Source organism: Notamacropus eugenii, chromosome 5 (genome assembly GCF_028372415.1).
Source record: "Notamacropus eugenii isolate mMacEug1 chromosome 5, mMacEug1.pri_v2, whole genome shotgun sequence".
NCBI lineage: Eukaryota > Metazoa > Chordata > Mammalia > Diprotodontia > Macropodidae > Notamacropus > Notamacropus eugenii.
The window spans coordinates 283044149-283057162 of NC_092876.1; the positions used below are offsets into that span (position 1 = coordinate 283044149).

At 40.5% G+C, this 13014-nt stretch overlaps 1 protein-coding gene across 2 annotated transcripts in view; it reads right to left on the minus strand.

Annotated features, from left to right (window-relative positions):
* Window positions 1-10991, minus strand: part of ACVR2A (activin A receptor type 2A) — a 138029-nt gene extending 127038 nt beyond the window's left edge. Inside the window, exon 1 of one of the 2 annotated variants that reach the window (XM_072613161.1) lies at window positions 10258-10991. In XM_072613161.1, the coding sequence (XP_072469262.1) occupies window positions 10258-10312 (55 nt within the window). In that variant the 5' untranslated portion in view covers window positions 10313-10991. Of the gene's footprint in view, window positions 1-8452; window positions 8472-10257 lie in introns of those variants that run through there. The other variant, XM_072613164.1, reaches the window with a different exon arrangement.
* Window positions 10992-13014: the final 2023 nt, after the last annotated feature.

The window sequence follows — 13014 nt, forward strand, 5'->3', positions numbered from 1 at the left end:
CCTTGAGATTTTACCTCACATCCTGTACATTGAAAAAAAAATAACCAAAAAATGGCAACAGTAAATGCTGGAATGGTTACGGAATGAAAAGTACACGATTACCTTGTTGGTAGAGCTATGAAATGGTACAACCACCCCCAAAAATAATTTGGATTTATGCAAATAAAATGACTAACATGTCCATACCTTTGAACCAATAAGTCCATCACCCAGTAATCCATTACTGGGATTATGCCCCAAGGAAGCCATCAATAAAAAGAAAATTTCCATATATTACAAAACTTTTACACCATCAATTTTTTTAAGAGCTAAGAATTAAAAACAAAGTAGATGCTCAACAACTTGCCCATCAACTGGGAAATGACTAAACAAATTGTGGTACATGAATGAATTACTACTGTGCTATAAGAAATGGTGCATGTGATGAACACAGAAGCACATAAAGATCTATATGAACTGATAAAGAGCAAGATAAGCAAAGTTAAGAAAATACATATAGTAACCAAAATAACATAAATGGAAAGAACTACATACCAAAAAATATAAGTCAAATGTAACAAAATTATAAAGATCAAGTAGGTCTTCAATGAAGAAATATGAAAAAACACTCCCAACCCATCCCTTCATGAGGTAGGAGTATTACACATTGCACATGTTTTCAGACTTCAGATACATTTGATCAATTGTGCTTTTTTTTCTTCTAAAAAATACTATTTATTATATGGGCTGCTTTTCTAGGAGGAAGAGATGAAGGGATATCTGGGAGAACTATGATGATGTAAGAAATGTAAGACATCAGCAAAACTTTATTAAAAGTAAATATTTTCATATAAAAACTTTTTTTAAAAAATCACTAAATGGTCAGTCATAAAATAATTATTCATGGTTTTCTATCAACTTAGAAGTTCTCCAGTAGATTATCCCAGGGACATATGACTGGCTCTAGACTGTTAAGCATTTTAATCAATGATTTGGATAAATTAATACCCAGCTGACATAAATTTGCAACTGACACTAAGTTAGAAGGGACAGTTAACACAAGGTCAGAGAATCAGGATTCAAAAAGATCCTGACAGGCTAGAACTCTGACCTGGATCTAATAAGAAGAAATTTTAAAGATACAAAAGTTGTCTTACATTTGGGCTCAAGAAATGAACTTTTGCAAATAAAGGGAGGGGGCATAGTTAGATAGCAGTTCACCTCAAAAATACCTAGATATTTTAGTGAACAGCAAATTACTGAAGTCAACAGTGTGATATAGCAGACAAAAAAAAAAAAAGCTACTACAATCTTGGACTATGCTAAGAGAGCCCTAGGTTCATGAAAAAGGAGGGGATAATTCCACAGTATACTGCCCTAATCAGTCATCTAGAGTACTGTGTTGATTTACAGGTACCAAATTTTCTGAAGGACCTTGATTAACTGGACCACATGTCCAAAGGAAGGTAAACAAGAATGGTAAAGAGTCTCAAGTCCCTGCTACATGAGGATGAACTGAAGGAACTAAAGAACAGCCCAAAGAGACAAGATAAATGTCTTTAAGTACTGGAAAGTCTGACAATACAGAACAGTGATCTTCAGTTTTTCTACTTGGCCCTAGAAGACAAACTATGAACAAACAGTAGAAGATGCAAAGTGAAAAATTTAACGGTTCTAAAATGACTAAAATGGAATGGACTGCCTTGGAAGGTAGTGTGTTACCTTTCATGGAAGGTCTTTAAGCAAAGGACCACTTCAAGCAAATGGATTATTACTTGCTGGGTATATAATAAGGATTCTTTTTTATGTATAGATTGAACTAAACAGAATCTCTTCCAGCTCTGAACTTGTGATCTTTATCTTTACTACAAAGACATGAGGCTGCCTTATTATATATAGGTCTCCATGTAAAAATTAACATACTTTTCTGAACATGAGCCCCAAATGAAAAAATTGAAAATATATCAATTAATGAAAAATAATTCTTACTCCAACTTTTGCAAAATTAAACTACCAAATTTTAAAATATTTTAAATATAACTATTTTTAAGAAATAAGTAACTGGACTTTAAAAGATCTATCCATCAACAGAAAGTTTTTTCTCTCCTTTTTCATTCAAAGTCCACTAGGAGATAAAATGGTTCCCTTATGACTATACTTTAAAAGTGTTACTGACTAACGAAAGTTATATCTATCTACTTTCAAATGGGAGGTCTCTAGAAATCAATGCCAGAAAATGTAGGACAGAAAAGTCTCTAAATATATATATATATAAAGCAATATATACAAAGACCACATATAAAGCAATAATACAAAGAGCACAGTCTACATGATCAAGAAATAAAGATTTAATAATGACTGAAAAGTTTAAAAAGTATGCTGAATCACTATACTTGGATTTCTATAACAAAAAGAAAAATCACAACAGACACATTTCCAATCTATACAATTTATCTACCCCTTCTCCCACACATACTTTTCTTGACCACTACTCAAAAATATCTTATCTACCCTGATAGTTTTAAAGATATATTTTAGCATCTATAGTGTTAGACTCGGATTCAAGGAAGACCTGCGTTCAAATTCCTCTTTAAACAGTTATTAACTGTGTGATCCTGGCTGGGCAGATCATTTAATCTCTCTGTGCCTTAGTTTTCTCATCTGCAAAATGAGTTGGATTCTATAGTCTTTAAAGCCCTTTCAACTCTAATCTATGACCCTACAAAGGTACCCATATAGATTATTCCCAAATCTATTTTAATTCATTCTTACCAAAAATTATTTCCTATTTATTCCCTGAATTAGGAGCCTATTTTTTAAAAAGAATTTCAAATTAATAAGGACAAAAGCTAAGCAAGTGATACAATAAAAAACAAAGGAAGAGGAGGAGGGAGGAAAAAAGGAAGGAGGAGGGGAAGAAGAAAAAAGAGGAAGAAGAAGAGGCAGAACAAGAAGAAGAGGAAGAAGAAGAAGAAAACTGTGATTAACCAAGAACAAAGAAAAACAATACCTAAGGATTTCTCAACTCAAATATTTACTGAAAAATCCAAGCTAAGACCTATGGGGGGGTGAGGGTGGGGGTCGATGCTTAGAATTGTAAACTGAAAACAATATATCCTTTCTTTTTAAGTTGTGTGTGACTCTTCTTGGCAAATATTCTGGAGTGGTTTGCCATTTTCTTCTCCAGCTCATTTTACAGATCAGGAAAATGAGGCAAACTTAGTTAAGTGATTTTCTCAAGGTCACACTGCTAGTAAGTGTCTAAGGCCAGATTTGAACTCAGTAAGATGAGTCTTCCTGACTCCAGGGCCAGCACCACCTAGTTGCCCAATGCCTTTTTACCCCTCCTACTAAGAGTATATGAAGATTTAGGAAAAGTAAGAGATCCTAGCCTCCTCCTCTGCATAACCAAAACTGTGCCCTTCAAAACTGTTTCCAGACAATAAATAGTTACAGAAGCATGTATCTACTTAGGACAAACATGCCTTGATATGAAGAGAAATTTAACCCTGTGGCTGTCAGGGAATCTATTTTTCACCTTCTGAGGTTTTGCCCTTATTCAGTCTTCAACTATGTAAGGATTAATTTAAATGAAATATCTCTTCTGTCATCTAAACTCAACTGGAGATATCACAATTTAGACAAACTATGGACATTAGCATGGCCAGAATGGTGAGGTGATGCAAAATCCTGCCATTTAAGAATCAACTGAAGAAACTAGAGATGTTGAGACTGGAGAAGAAAAGACTGAGGAAGCCATTCCAGTTGTCTTCCAATATCTGAAGTAAAATCACTTGTTTTGCTTGGGTAGAGGAACAAAATCTGGAAGTTGGAGAAGCAGATTTATAGCTTAATCAATACAAGAAAAAAAAATTCCCAACAAATTAGCACTACCCAAAAAGTGTAATAAACTGTCTTTTGAGATAGTGCTAGAGATCTGCACAAAGAGGCTAAATGACCAATCATCTGTGAGAAATACTACAGAAGGAGTTCCTGCTCTAGGTATGATTTAGAGAAGATAAACACTCCAAAGTGACTTGTTTTCAGTCATACAGGTAGTACTCAAGTAGCAAAGCTAGGTTATGACCCCAGGTCCACTGTGCCAAATCCCATCACTCCTTCCATTGCACCACACTGCTGCATCATTCGCAGAATGATGTCAGGGACCTGGAGGCCAAATTACATAAAGAACAGCTGGTGGAACCAAGGCTTTTTCAACCTGGAGAAGATTTCAGATGAAATGGTAGGTGCCTTAGATTATTTGAGGGACTATGATGAGGAAAAAAAAAAGACTCATTTTGTGTAACTTTGACAGACTGATACAGGACCAATGGGCTGAAATTCTAGGAAGCATATTTCAACACAGTACAGGAAAGAATTTCAAAGCAATAAAGTCATCCAGCAGTGAGACAGACTGCTTTATGAGTTCACTGGAATTGTTCATAAAGAAGTGACATGACACTCAGGGCTACTGTAAAAAGGATTCCTTCATGGAAGGGGCTTTACACATTCAAAGGATAAGAAACAGAATATGGAGCAAACAATGAAGAGAGTTAAAGATATTGAAAACTTTAGGACAAAGTCTTTTCTTAGTAAATTGTCTATTGTATACTCACAACATGTAATCATAGAGTTTTAGACCTGGAAAAGACCTTAGAGACCATCCAGCACCAATCCCTTTTATTCACTCATTCATTCAAAAGCCAATTATTAGGTGCCTGTGTCCAAAGAACCATATTGGATACTGAAGATATGGATAAATAATACGGAATATCCCTGCCCTCACCTGAGGCTGAGACAAATTAAGTGATTTGATCAAAGTCACATGGCTACTATCAGGAACAGACTAGGAGGTCTATCTCCTCATTCCCAATCCAACACTCTTTTTATAAGATCCTTTTGTCATCAGTGCTTCTGCCTTCATATGAACCAGTTCAAACCACAAGGTAAGAAATATTTATTTATATGTATCATCGATCCAGTCACGTCTACCAAAATCCTTACTCAAATCTGGGAACATCCACTACACCTATAACAAATTCCCTGAGTCACTTTGCTAAATAAAATCTGACCTTAGGTGGGTCACAAATGTGAGTTATTATTATTAGATGTCTGACAGTGGTCCAGAGAAATTTATTTGGAAAAAGAAGGAAAGATCAATCATGAGACTGTTTTCCCCAGTTATTCTCTTACTTTCTTCATTTCTATTCCTCACTTCTAAATATACTACTCCTGGCATCTTCAGGTTCAGTCTTCAAGCTGAAATCAATGCTTTGTCTAGACGTCACATTTAAAATCCAACAAAGTGAAATCTGCCACACAGGACTTCAAATGTAATGCGCATACTCACCAGGCAGATTTGGGTTATAAAAAGAAAGAACCACTGAACATTAATAGACGATTTAGTTCTTAAATGTCATAGAAGAATTAAATACAATGCTAAGAATTTTATCGATGTGTTTACACATATGTGAATATATACATATGCTTATACATATATAAACATCATAATACATATATGCATATACATACATACATGTATAATATATAAAGGAATTACTAAGAGATGTAGGTACATAATGTTTAATCTATTCAATTCCAGGTAAGAAATACTACTCCCAAGTTTGTATATATGTATGCATGTCATTCCAAAGATCAACAGATGAATGATCTGTTGAAAAATCAGTTGGAAAGTATTTCTTATACGAATCAGTATTCAAAGATACTAAATTCAATCTGCTTTAATATACTAAACTAAGTGTCAAGACTTTCTTTGTAAGTCACTAGTGGAAATAAGCCATGTCTTGGTGTCACTGGCCAGTCTATGACAGAGGTAATACAGATCCCCCCAAAAGGTAAAAAAGGACAGAAAAAAAAGAGAAAAGAAAAAAACAGGAGAAAGATAAAAGAGAAAATACAAGGAGAGAAACTGATAGAGTGCCCTGCAACAACCTGGCTTATGCCATATATAGCCTACCATAATCTAAATCAACTTCTGAAAGACAACACAAAAGGCTACTCAGTCACAACAGCAAAAGAAAAGACACATTTAAAACACAGGTCCATGATATAAATTCAAAATTATTCCACCAATAAAAGTGAAAAGCAACACACAAGAATATTAGAATAGGAAAAAGACACAAAAACAGGTACCCAGATTCTTATATATAAGTATCATAAAATTTTAGAATTGGAAGAGATCTTAAAGAGTATCTATCTATCTAGTTCAACCTCTTCATTTAATAGAAGAAAGTGAGGCTTAGAAAAGTAATTTGCCCATAATAATAGAGCTAGTCGTCATCAAGACTGGGATCAAATCAAAGTATTTAGTCCTGTGCTCTCCATACTTCTCACCAATTAAATTTCTCTGAGCCAAATTTATTTGAAAAATTATCAGCAATATTAAGACAATATTGCTGTGAAGTTGTTATTAAGGTATCAAAGTAAGACAAGCTCACATTCTTAAGAAGTTACTTTAGGATTCCCCTCTGAGGGTGCATGCTGCTTACTGAATATGAGTTTCACTGGAATTCTCAATGTGGTTGGTTAAGGTTTCCTTAAAAAGACTCTCTAACATAAAGTGCAAGCACTTCTAATTATGGCCAAATCTTATCCTTCTGAAGGGCAAGGGACTTGTCAGAGTTTTATTCAATGTATCCCAAAATGTAGCTAATAATTCTAGGCGGGGTATGTGTGTGCCCCCCCCCCCCCACACACACACATATACACAGACACACACACACACACACACACACACACACACACACAGAGACAACAAGACACAAACACATGAAATAATTTTAAAAGATCCTTGGGACTGAAACTGCTTAAATTATTTCTTTGAAAAAAACTGAATTCAAATTCTCTTCCATAAAATGCTACAAGATACTAAATATTGCTAATTAACCCAATCCAATACCAAAACTTGCAGCCACTCTTCAAAAAAAAATAACCTCAAGACATCTCAAGAAGAACACAGGAAAAAATCCTTTAAGTTGACTGTCCCAGAAAACCAGACATGGGTCCAGGACAAATGTAATAAATCATTTAATCCTTGAAGAAGGTATTCACGAGGATTCTACCTTAATTTAAAAAATACATTCTATTTATAGTTGTCATCAAAATGTATAACAGAAAACCTTCATCATATAATGAACTAGTCCATTTTCTAGCATTTTTAGATGTAATCATTAAAGAAAAGATGATGCAAAGATGACAAGTCTTTCTGTACAAAGTTGACTAAAGATTACCAAAACAATCCACTTATAGGTTTTCTTTTTTTTTTCCAGAAAAGATTCCATTCATTGGCAAAAGAAATGGCTTGTTTTGCTTGTTTGGGGTTTTTTAAGGTTGGGAGAATTCTACAAACCAGAGAAAATTTAAGCATTTCTTTGTTTCTGAACTGATGTCTCTAGAAACATAGTTTGATTTTGTGTAGATACAGTATTAAAAAAATTCTGGCTCCTATAATTCAATAAAGCATTTCAAATAAACTACTCTTTAGCAAGGAGAAGGATTCATTGTTACAGCAAAAAGAAAAACTGAAGTGTCTACCTGAAAATACTTGTTAATACGTTTTCATTTCTCATTTTATCAAATACAGCTAATAAATGTCCTGTTCCCAATAAAACCTAGGAAGTTTTTCAACTTATTTCAATATATTTCAAATATTACAGCAGTGTAACAACTCGTGATAAACCCAGGTCCTTGGAGCACAGAATTAAATCATCCTCACATTTTAAAAATTTCTGGAAAGAAAATAATAACTAAATAAAATGCTAAGGATGAATTCACAATCAGATTTTTACATTGTCACATTCTAGAAGATGACAAAAGAAAAAAGGGTTAAAAAAACATTCAAAACCAAGGAGATTGTGAAGGGCATTCTAAGATGATTCTAAGCTCCTAACATATCTCTCTTAGAAGATTAAAACAACAAATTAAATGTTATACACACCAGCCTATATCCATCCAACAGGTTGACTCTGCATAATCTGACCCCTGAACACATTATATCTGTGTATAAACATATAAATATTTAGAAAAACTAAATAAGGAAGTTTGTGAGACTCAAGAAAACATCTAACAGAAAATCTAATGTAGAATAAGTTTTCTTCTCTTTTGCTCATTATTTAAAAAAAAAAATACTCATAGAACATGCACTAGCCAAGAAAGATGAATCTGAAAAACTAAAAAGTTTTTAAAAAGAAAAATAATTATAAATATTTCAATAACAAAGATATCAAAGATAAACATCAACAGCAGGGGCAACAATAATATACTCAGAGCACATCTAGCTGATAAAATAAGTCCTTTAGAAATCTAATATTTTAAGTTATAAAACTGCTCAAATGTTACTAAAAGACTAGATCTTTAGAATTTCTTTTTAAGCTATGCAGTACTTATATTCTTTTTTCCTATGAGTTTTATTGCAAATGAAACATTCTACAGCAGCAGAATTATGGCTATTTACCTGCTGGCCTAGTGAAAATGATCTTACAGGGAAACCGTTGCTCAATTTCTCTTCTCTTGCTCCCAAGCTAAGGGGAGAAAGCTGCAAGAGCTATACAGCAAGCCTCCTTATTCCAGAAGGAGTGCATTATGTCTGCTCAAGAACAACCTTGTTCACCAATTAGTGTGACTCAGGTGGGTTTGGAATGGAGTAAGGTCCACAATTCCTTGGGCAGTTAGAGGCAGTCATGCTCCTCCTCCTTGAAGGTAGGAGAGCTGAAAAGGGGGTTCAAGAGAAGGTTCCTCAAGGAGAACAAGAGGAATACACCAACCAGAGGATATGAGGGTGGAATAGGAGTACTGGGGAAAATAAAAATCACAACATTAAAGCACTCTGCAAGCAAGAGCAAAAGATTTAATGTTAGCGAGGCCTTCATTCTTTTTAGCCATGCCATTGTTCGTCTTCCCTCCCAAATCATGCACAAAAAAGAGCTGTCAGCCTGCCTTAAGCACGTTCCTTCTTCCATTTAAACAGACATGATTCTTTTGGTTAATCTCTGGCAATGATCGCCATTTCACAGCACATTCAGCCCACCCGGAACTGATCAATACCACTACAGACACAAGACTAGACTTTATCCATTTATTAACCACAAGGAAATGTACCATTCAGCAAAATCCTATAGAATTCAAAGGGTGTGTGTGTGTGTGTGTGTTTCTGTGTGTTTGTGTGTGTGGAGAGAGAGAGAGAGAGAGAGAGAGAGAGAGAGAGAGAGAGAGAGATACACAAAGAAATGACTACCACCCCCTATGGCAAGTAAGATTAAGATATGGCCACAAAAATCCAACTGTCAAATGACAGATATGTAATAGTCTTTTCACTTTACAACCTACGCAATTAAGTGCTGGATGTTACGGTAAACAAATCTAGTATATTTTAAAGTATATTTAATCTATTCAATATATAGTGTATGCGAATGCACACCTTTAGACTATAGTACAACGTTCACAGATTTTCGAATATAAAAGACTAGACATCTTTTCCAACCACTGGTTGCAACCATAAAACATTCTCTCAAAATCAAAATTTCAAATAGAAAAATAGCTAGATCATCCTTCCAACCACTGATATCAGTCCTAAAACCTTCTCACTAAACAATTCAATTTTTTGACTATGAGTTATTTTACATAGGCAATTTTCCTACTCAGAAAACAATACCTCTAAGCAAAGAGTTTTAAAACAAGAAGCTTCTGGTCGGTGAGCAAGATCTCCACTCACAAATGGTGCTCCAAACCCCAGCACATTACCATAACACACCGCTTAAATGCATCCTCTGCATACAGCACCAGTTAATTACTCTCAGCACAGCAACTATGTTTTTAACACCGCTGGCCACTGAAGTTGAAGATGGGAGACTGAGTTGAAAGGATAGGTTATGGATTACAGATCAATGTTCCTTATGCCACTAAAATGAAGCAGCAGTTGGCTAAGGGCTACCACAACGTTCGTGCAAGATGCACTCATCGAAAAACACTCCTTCCGAGACTTGCACTCGCAATGAAGCCACCGATTCTGGCATCCGCCCTCCCAGGTTTCAAACATTTACATAAAATGTCACCTGCGGTATTTGCGGCTTAATGGAAACCCTACAGAAGCTGTCACCGACGCTACGGCCACAGAAACAGCATTCACTCATGTCAGCAAACCACGCGAACTCGGAACGATGAAAACAATTCTGGAGGCTGGCGGGTCACCACCGAACCGGGCAGGGGGAGAAGCTCGGCAGTCCCCAGCCCCGCCAGCACCCTCGCCCGAGTCGGACCTACCTGAGGAACAAGAGATGAGAAAGACGGCGAACGCCAACTTCGCGGCGGCTCCCATTTTCCCGAGGCACCGGGGGATCCGAGGCAAGTTCTGGCGAGCTCTCCGGCGCCCTGGGTCTTCCTCGGAGCCAACCCCCCGGGGTCCAGTCAGCCGTCATAGGGCATAGCCGGAGCTCCCCCGATCCAGGCGCTCCACGGTGGGCAACACCAGCAGCAGCCGCAACAAAAGGCGACACCAGACACAGAAAAACAACCCCCAGCCCCGCAGCGCACGCACGCCCCCAAAACGTGCGGAGTAATTCGAAATCAGAATCAAAAAGGCACCCCCGACCACAGCAGGCTGAAATCACTGTCAAAATCACTGTCAACTCGTCTCCCCTCTCATAGCTCGCTGAACAAAACGCCAGCGGAGGGGAGGAGGCGGAGAGGCGGGAGGAGGAGGAGGGGGAGGAGGAGGAGGCGGAGGCGGAGGAGGAGAGGCGGGAGGAGGCGGCGGCGGCGGCCGCCCGGACGGGCCGGCGATCGTGGACTCCAGTCCGATGTCCGCACCGACCTTCAACCCGGACGCCCCAAGTCCGGGAACCCTTTGGACGCGACGCCGGCGGCGGCGGCGGCGGCGGCGGCGGTCGTAGCGATTGGTCGCGGTGGCAGCGGCGGCGGCCGTGTCCAGGGCTTCGGCTCCGGGCTCGGCCGAGTTTTTTCGGTCCCCCGGCCTCCCCTTTGGCGCCCCGCCCCCCAAACTTCCGGTTCCGGCCCAAAGCAGGAAAGCAAGGAGCGGGCGAGGAACGGCCGGTGGCGGCCGGGCGCGGCAGGCGCGCGTGCCGGGGCCGGGAAGGAGAGGAGATGGTTAGGAAAGGGAGGTGGCGGAGGAGGGGTGCGGAAAGCGAGGCGAAGGGGGGGCGGGGCGGTGGAGGGGGCGGGGCGGGGCGGAGCTCGGGGGGCGGGGCTCCGTCGAACTGACGAGGGGGAAGGAGTCGAACCGGTCCGCCCCCCTCCCCTCCGGGAGCCTCCCCTGCCCTGGCCTCCTCTTCTTTCCCCTCCCTTTCTCTCTTCCCCTCCCCCGCCTCTCACTCAAATACCGCGACGTCTCGACGCCGTGGGTCTGCGGAGAGATCCCGCGAGACCGAGGCGCGGGCGCCCCTCGACCCCTGACCCGTTTGCTGCAGTTGTTGCTGCGGAGGGGGAAGTGGCCCTGCGCTCCGGCACCCCCTGGGCTTTTCCTAAGTCTCTCCAGCCCAGATGCCGCAAATGGGGCCCAGCGCTTCCCCCTGCCCCCCACTCCGGCCGTCAGCTCTGGGGACCCGAGGGGCGGTGTCTAGGGCCGATTATGGGGACTGGAAGCCCTACCCCGAGGGGTGGGCCTGGTTCCGCCGGACCCAGAGATCGGCGGACCCATTGGCAACCCCCTTACATCCGGCGCCCTTCCGGGGGTGGGGGAGAGCCTGTCCCGGGTGTTTCGTTGTGCCAGGTATCTGCCTGCCTTCCCGCGGGGTGCAAGGGACCTCCTTTGGCTCCCGCGCACCCAGCCACCATTGAGCGCTAGCAGGTGTGCAGCAGGTACCACGGCCGGGAGGCATCTCCGACTCGTTATTCTCGTGTGTTTAGAGGGGGAAATGGGGAAGGTGGAGCCCTCTGGTTAAGCACTGTAGAATTTCACAACCTTTATATAAGGCCAGGAGTGTTGGAGGGTGGAGTGGAATCTAAGCCCTCCCGACGTGCACCTTGAATCTGCTATCCTTTCCTTATTTTCCCCCTCGTTTATCCTCAGGCTCTTACTACTTGCTGTGCATAGTGTTTACCTAAGCACCTGGTTGGTCTTGGCATCCTTGGTGGAAGCACCGTGACTGTCACTGCTGCCTGACAGGCTTGAATCCTGTCTGCCCTTCGCTGGCTGTGTGACAGTCCTTCCATACTGGTCAGTACTTTTTATTTTACGGTGCTATTCTAGAAGTAGGGAGTGCTGAGACAAAAGTGAAAAGAAATGATTTCTTGCCCTCTATCGTAAATATCCCTTCCCTTGACCTTACTTTCCTTTTAAAGTTATTCTATTTCTCTTCCCCATTCACTGCCGGACTGCTACCAAGAGGAGCTGACACTCAAATGCCTTCCCCTTTTTCCACCTGTTCGTTTCTCAGTGTCTTGCAGTCTAACTTGTCCCTACCAGCTGACCGAAAATAATCCTCCTAAGGTCAGAGGCAGCCTCTGTCAAAGTTACCTACTGTGGGGGGATGGTGGTGAAATACAAAGGAGTAGGGTGTCAAAATCCAGAGAGTCAAAAGCAGAGCATGGAGAGAGGAGGGTGGGGGCACTTCCCTAAATGGAGGCTTACCTGGAAAGAATTTACCAACGGGGGGAGGCCAGAATTCTAGAGGGATATTCCATAGTGAGAAGGGCACAAGTGCTAAGGGAAGGAAGTTCCAGGGTGAGAAGGCAGCTGAATAATGATAGTAGAAGCCTGGAAAAGTCAGTCATACAGGAGAGAAACTGAAATCTTTGGCATTTAAAACTCTTTACAAATTGACTTTTTCTTTTTTATTCCTGTCTACTCTAGCATCTACCTGTACTGGCCTGCTTCCTGTTCCTTGCATATGATTCTCCCATCTCCTAACTTCATGCCTTTGCACTGGCTGCCCTCTCTACTTGGAATGCTCTCCCTTCTCCCCTCTTAGTTGCCCTTACCTTGCTGGAGAGTCAACTCAAGTACCAGAATGTGCTGGAGGCCTTTCCTGTCCCATCTCCCACTTCTCTATCTTATATGTA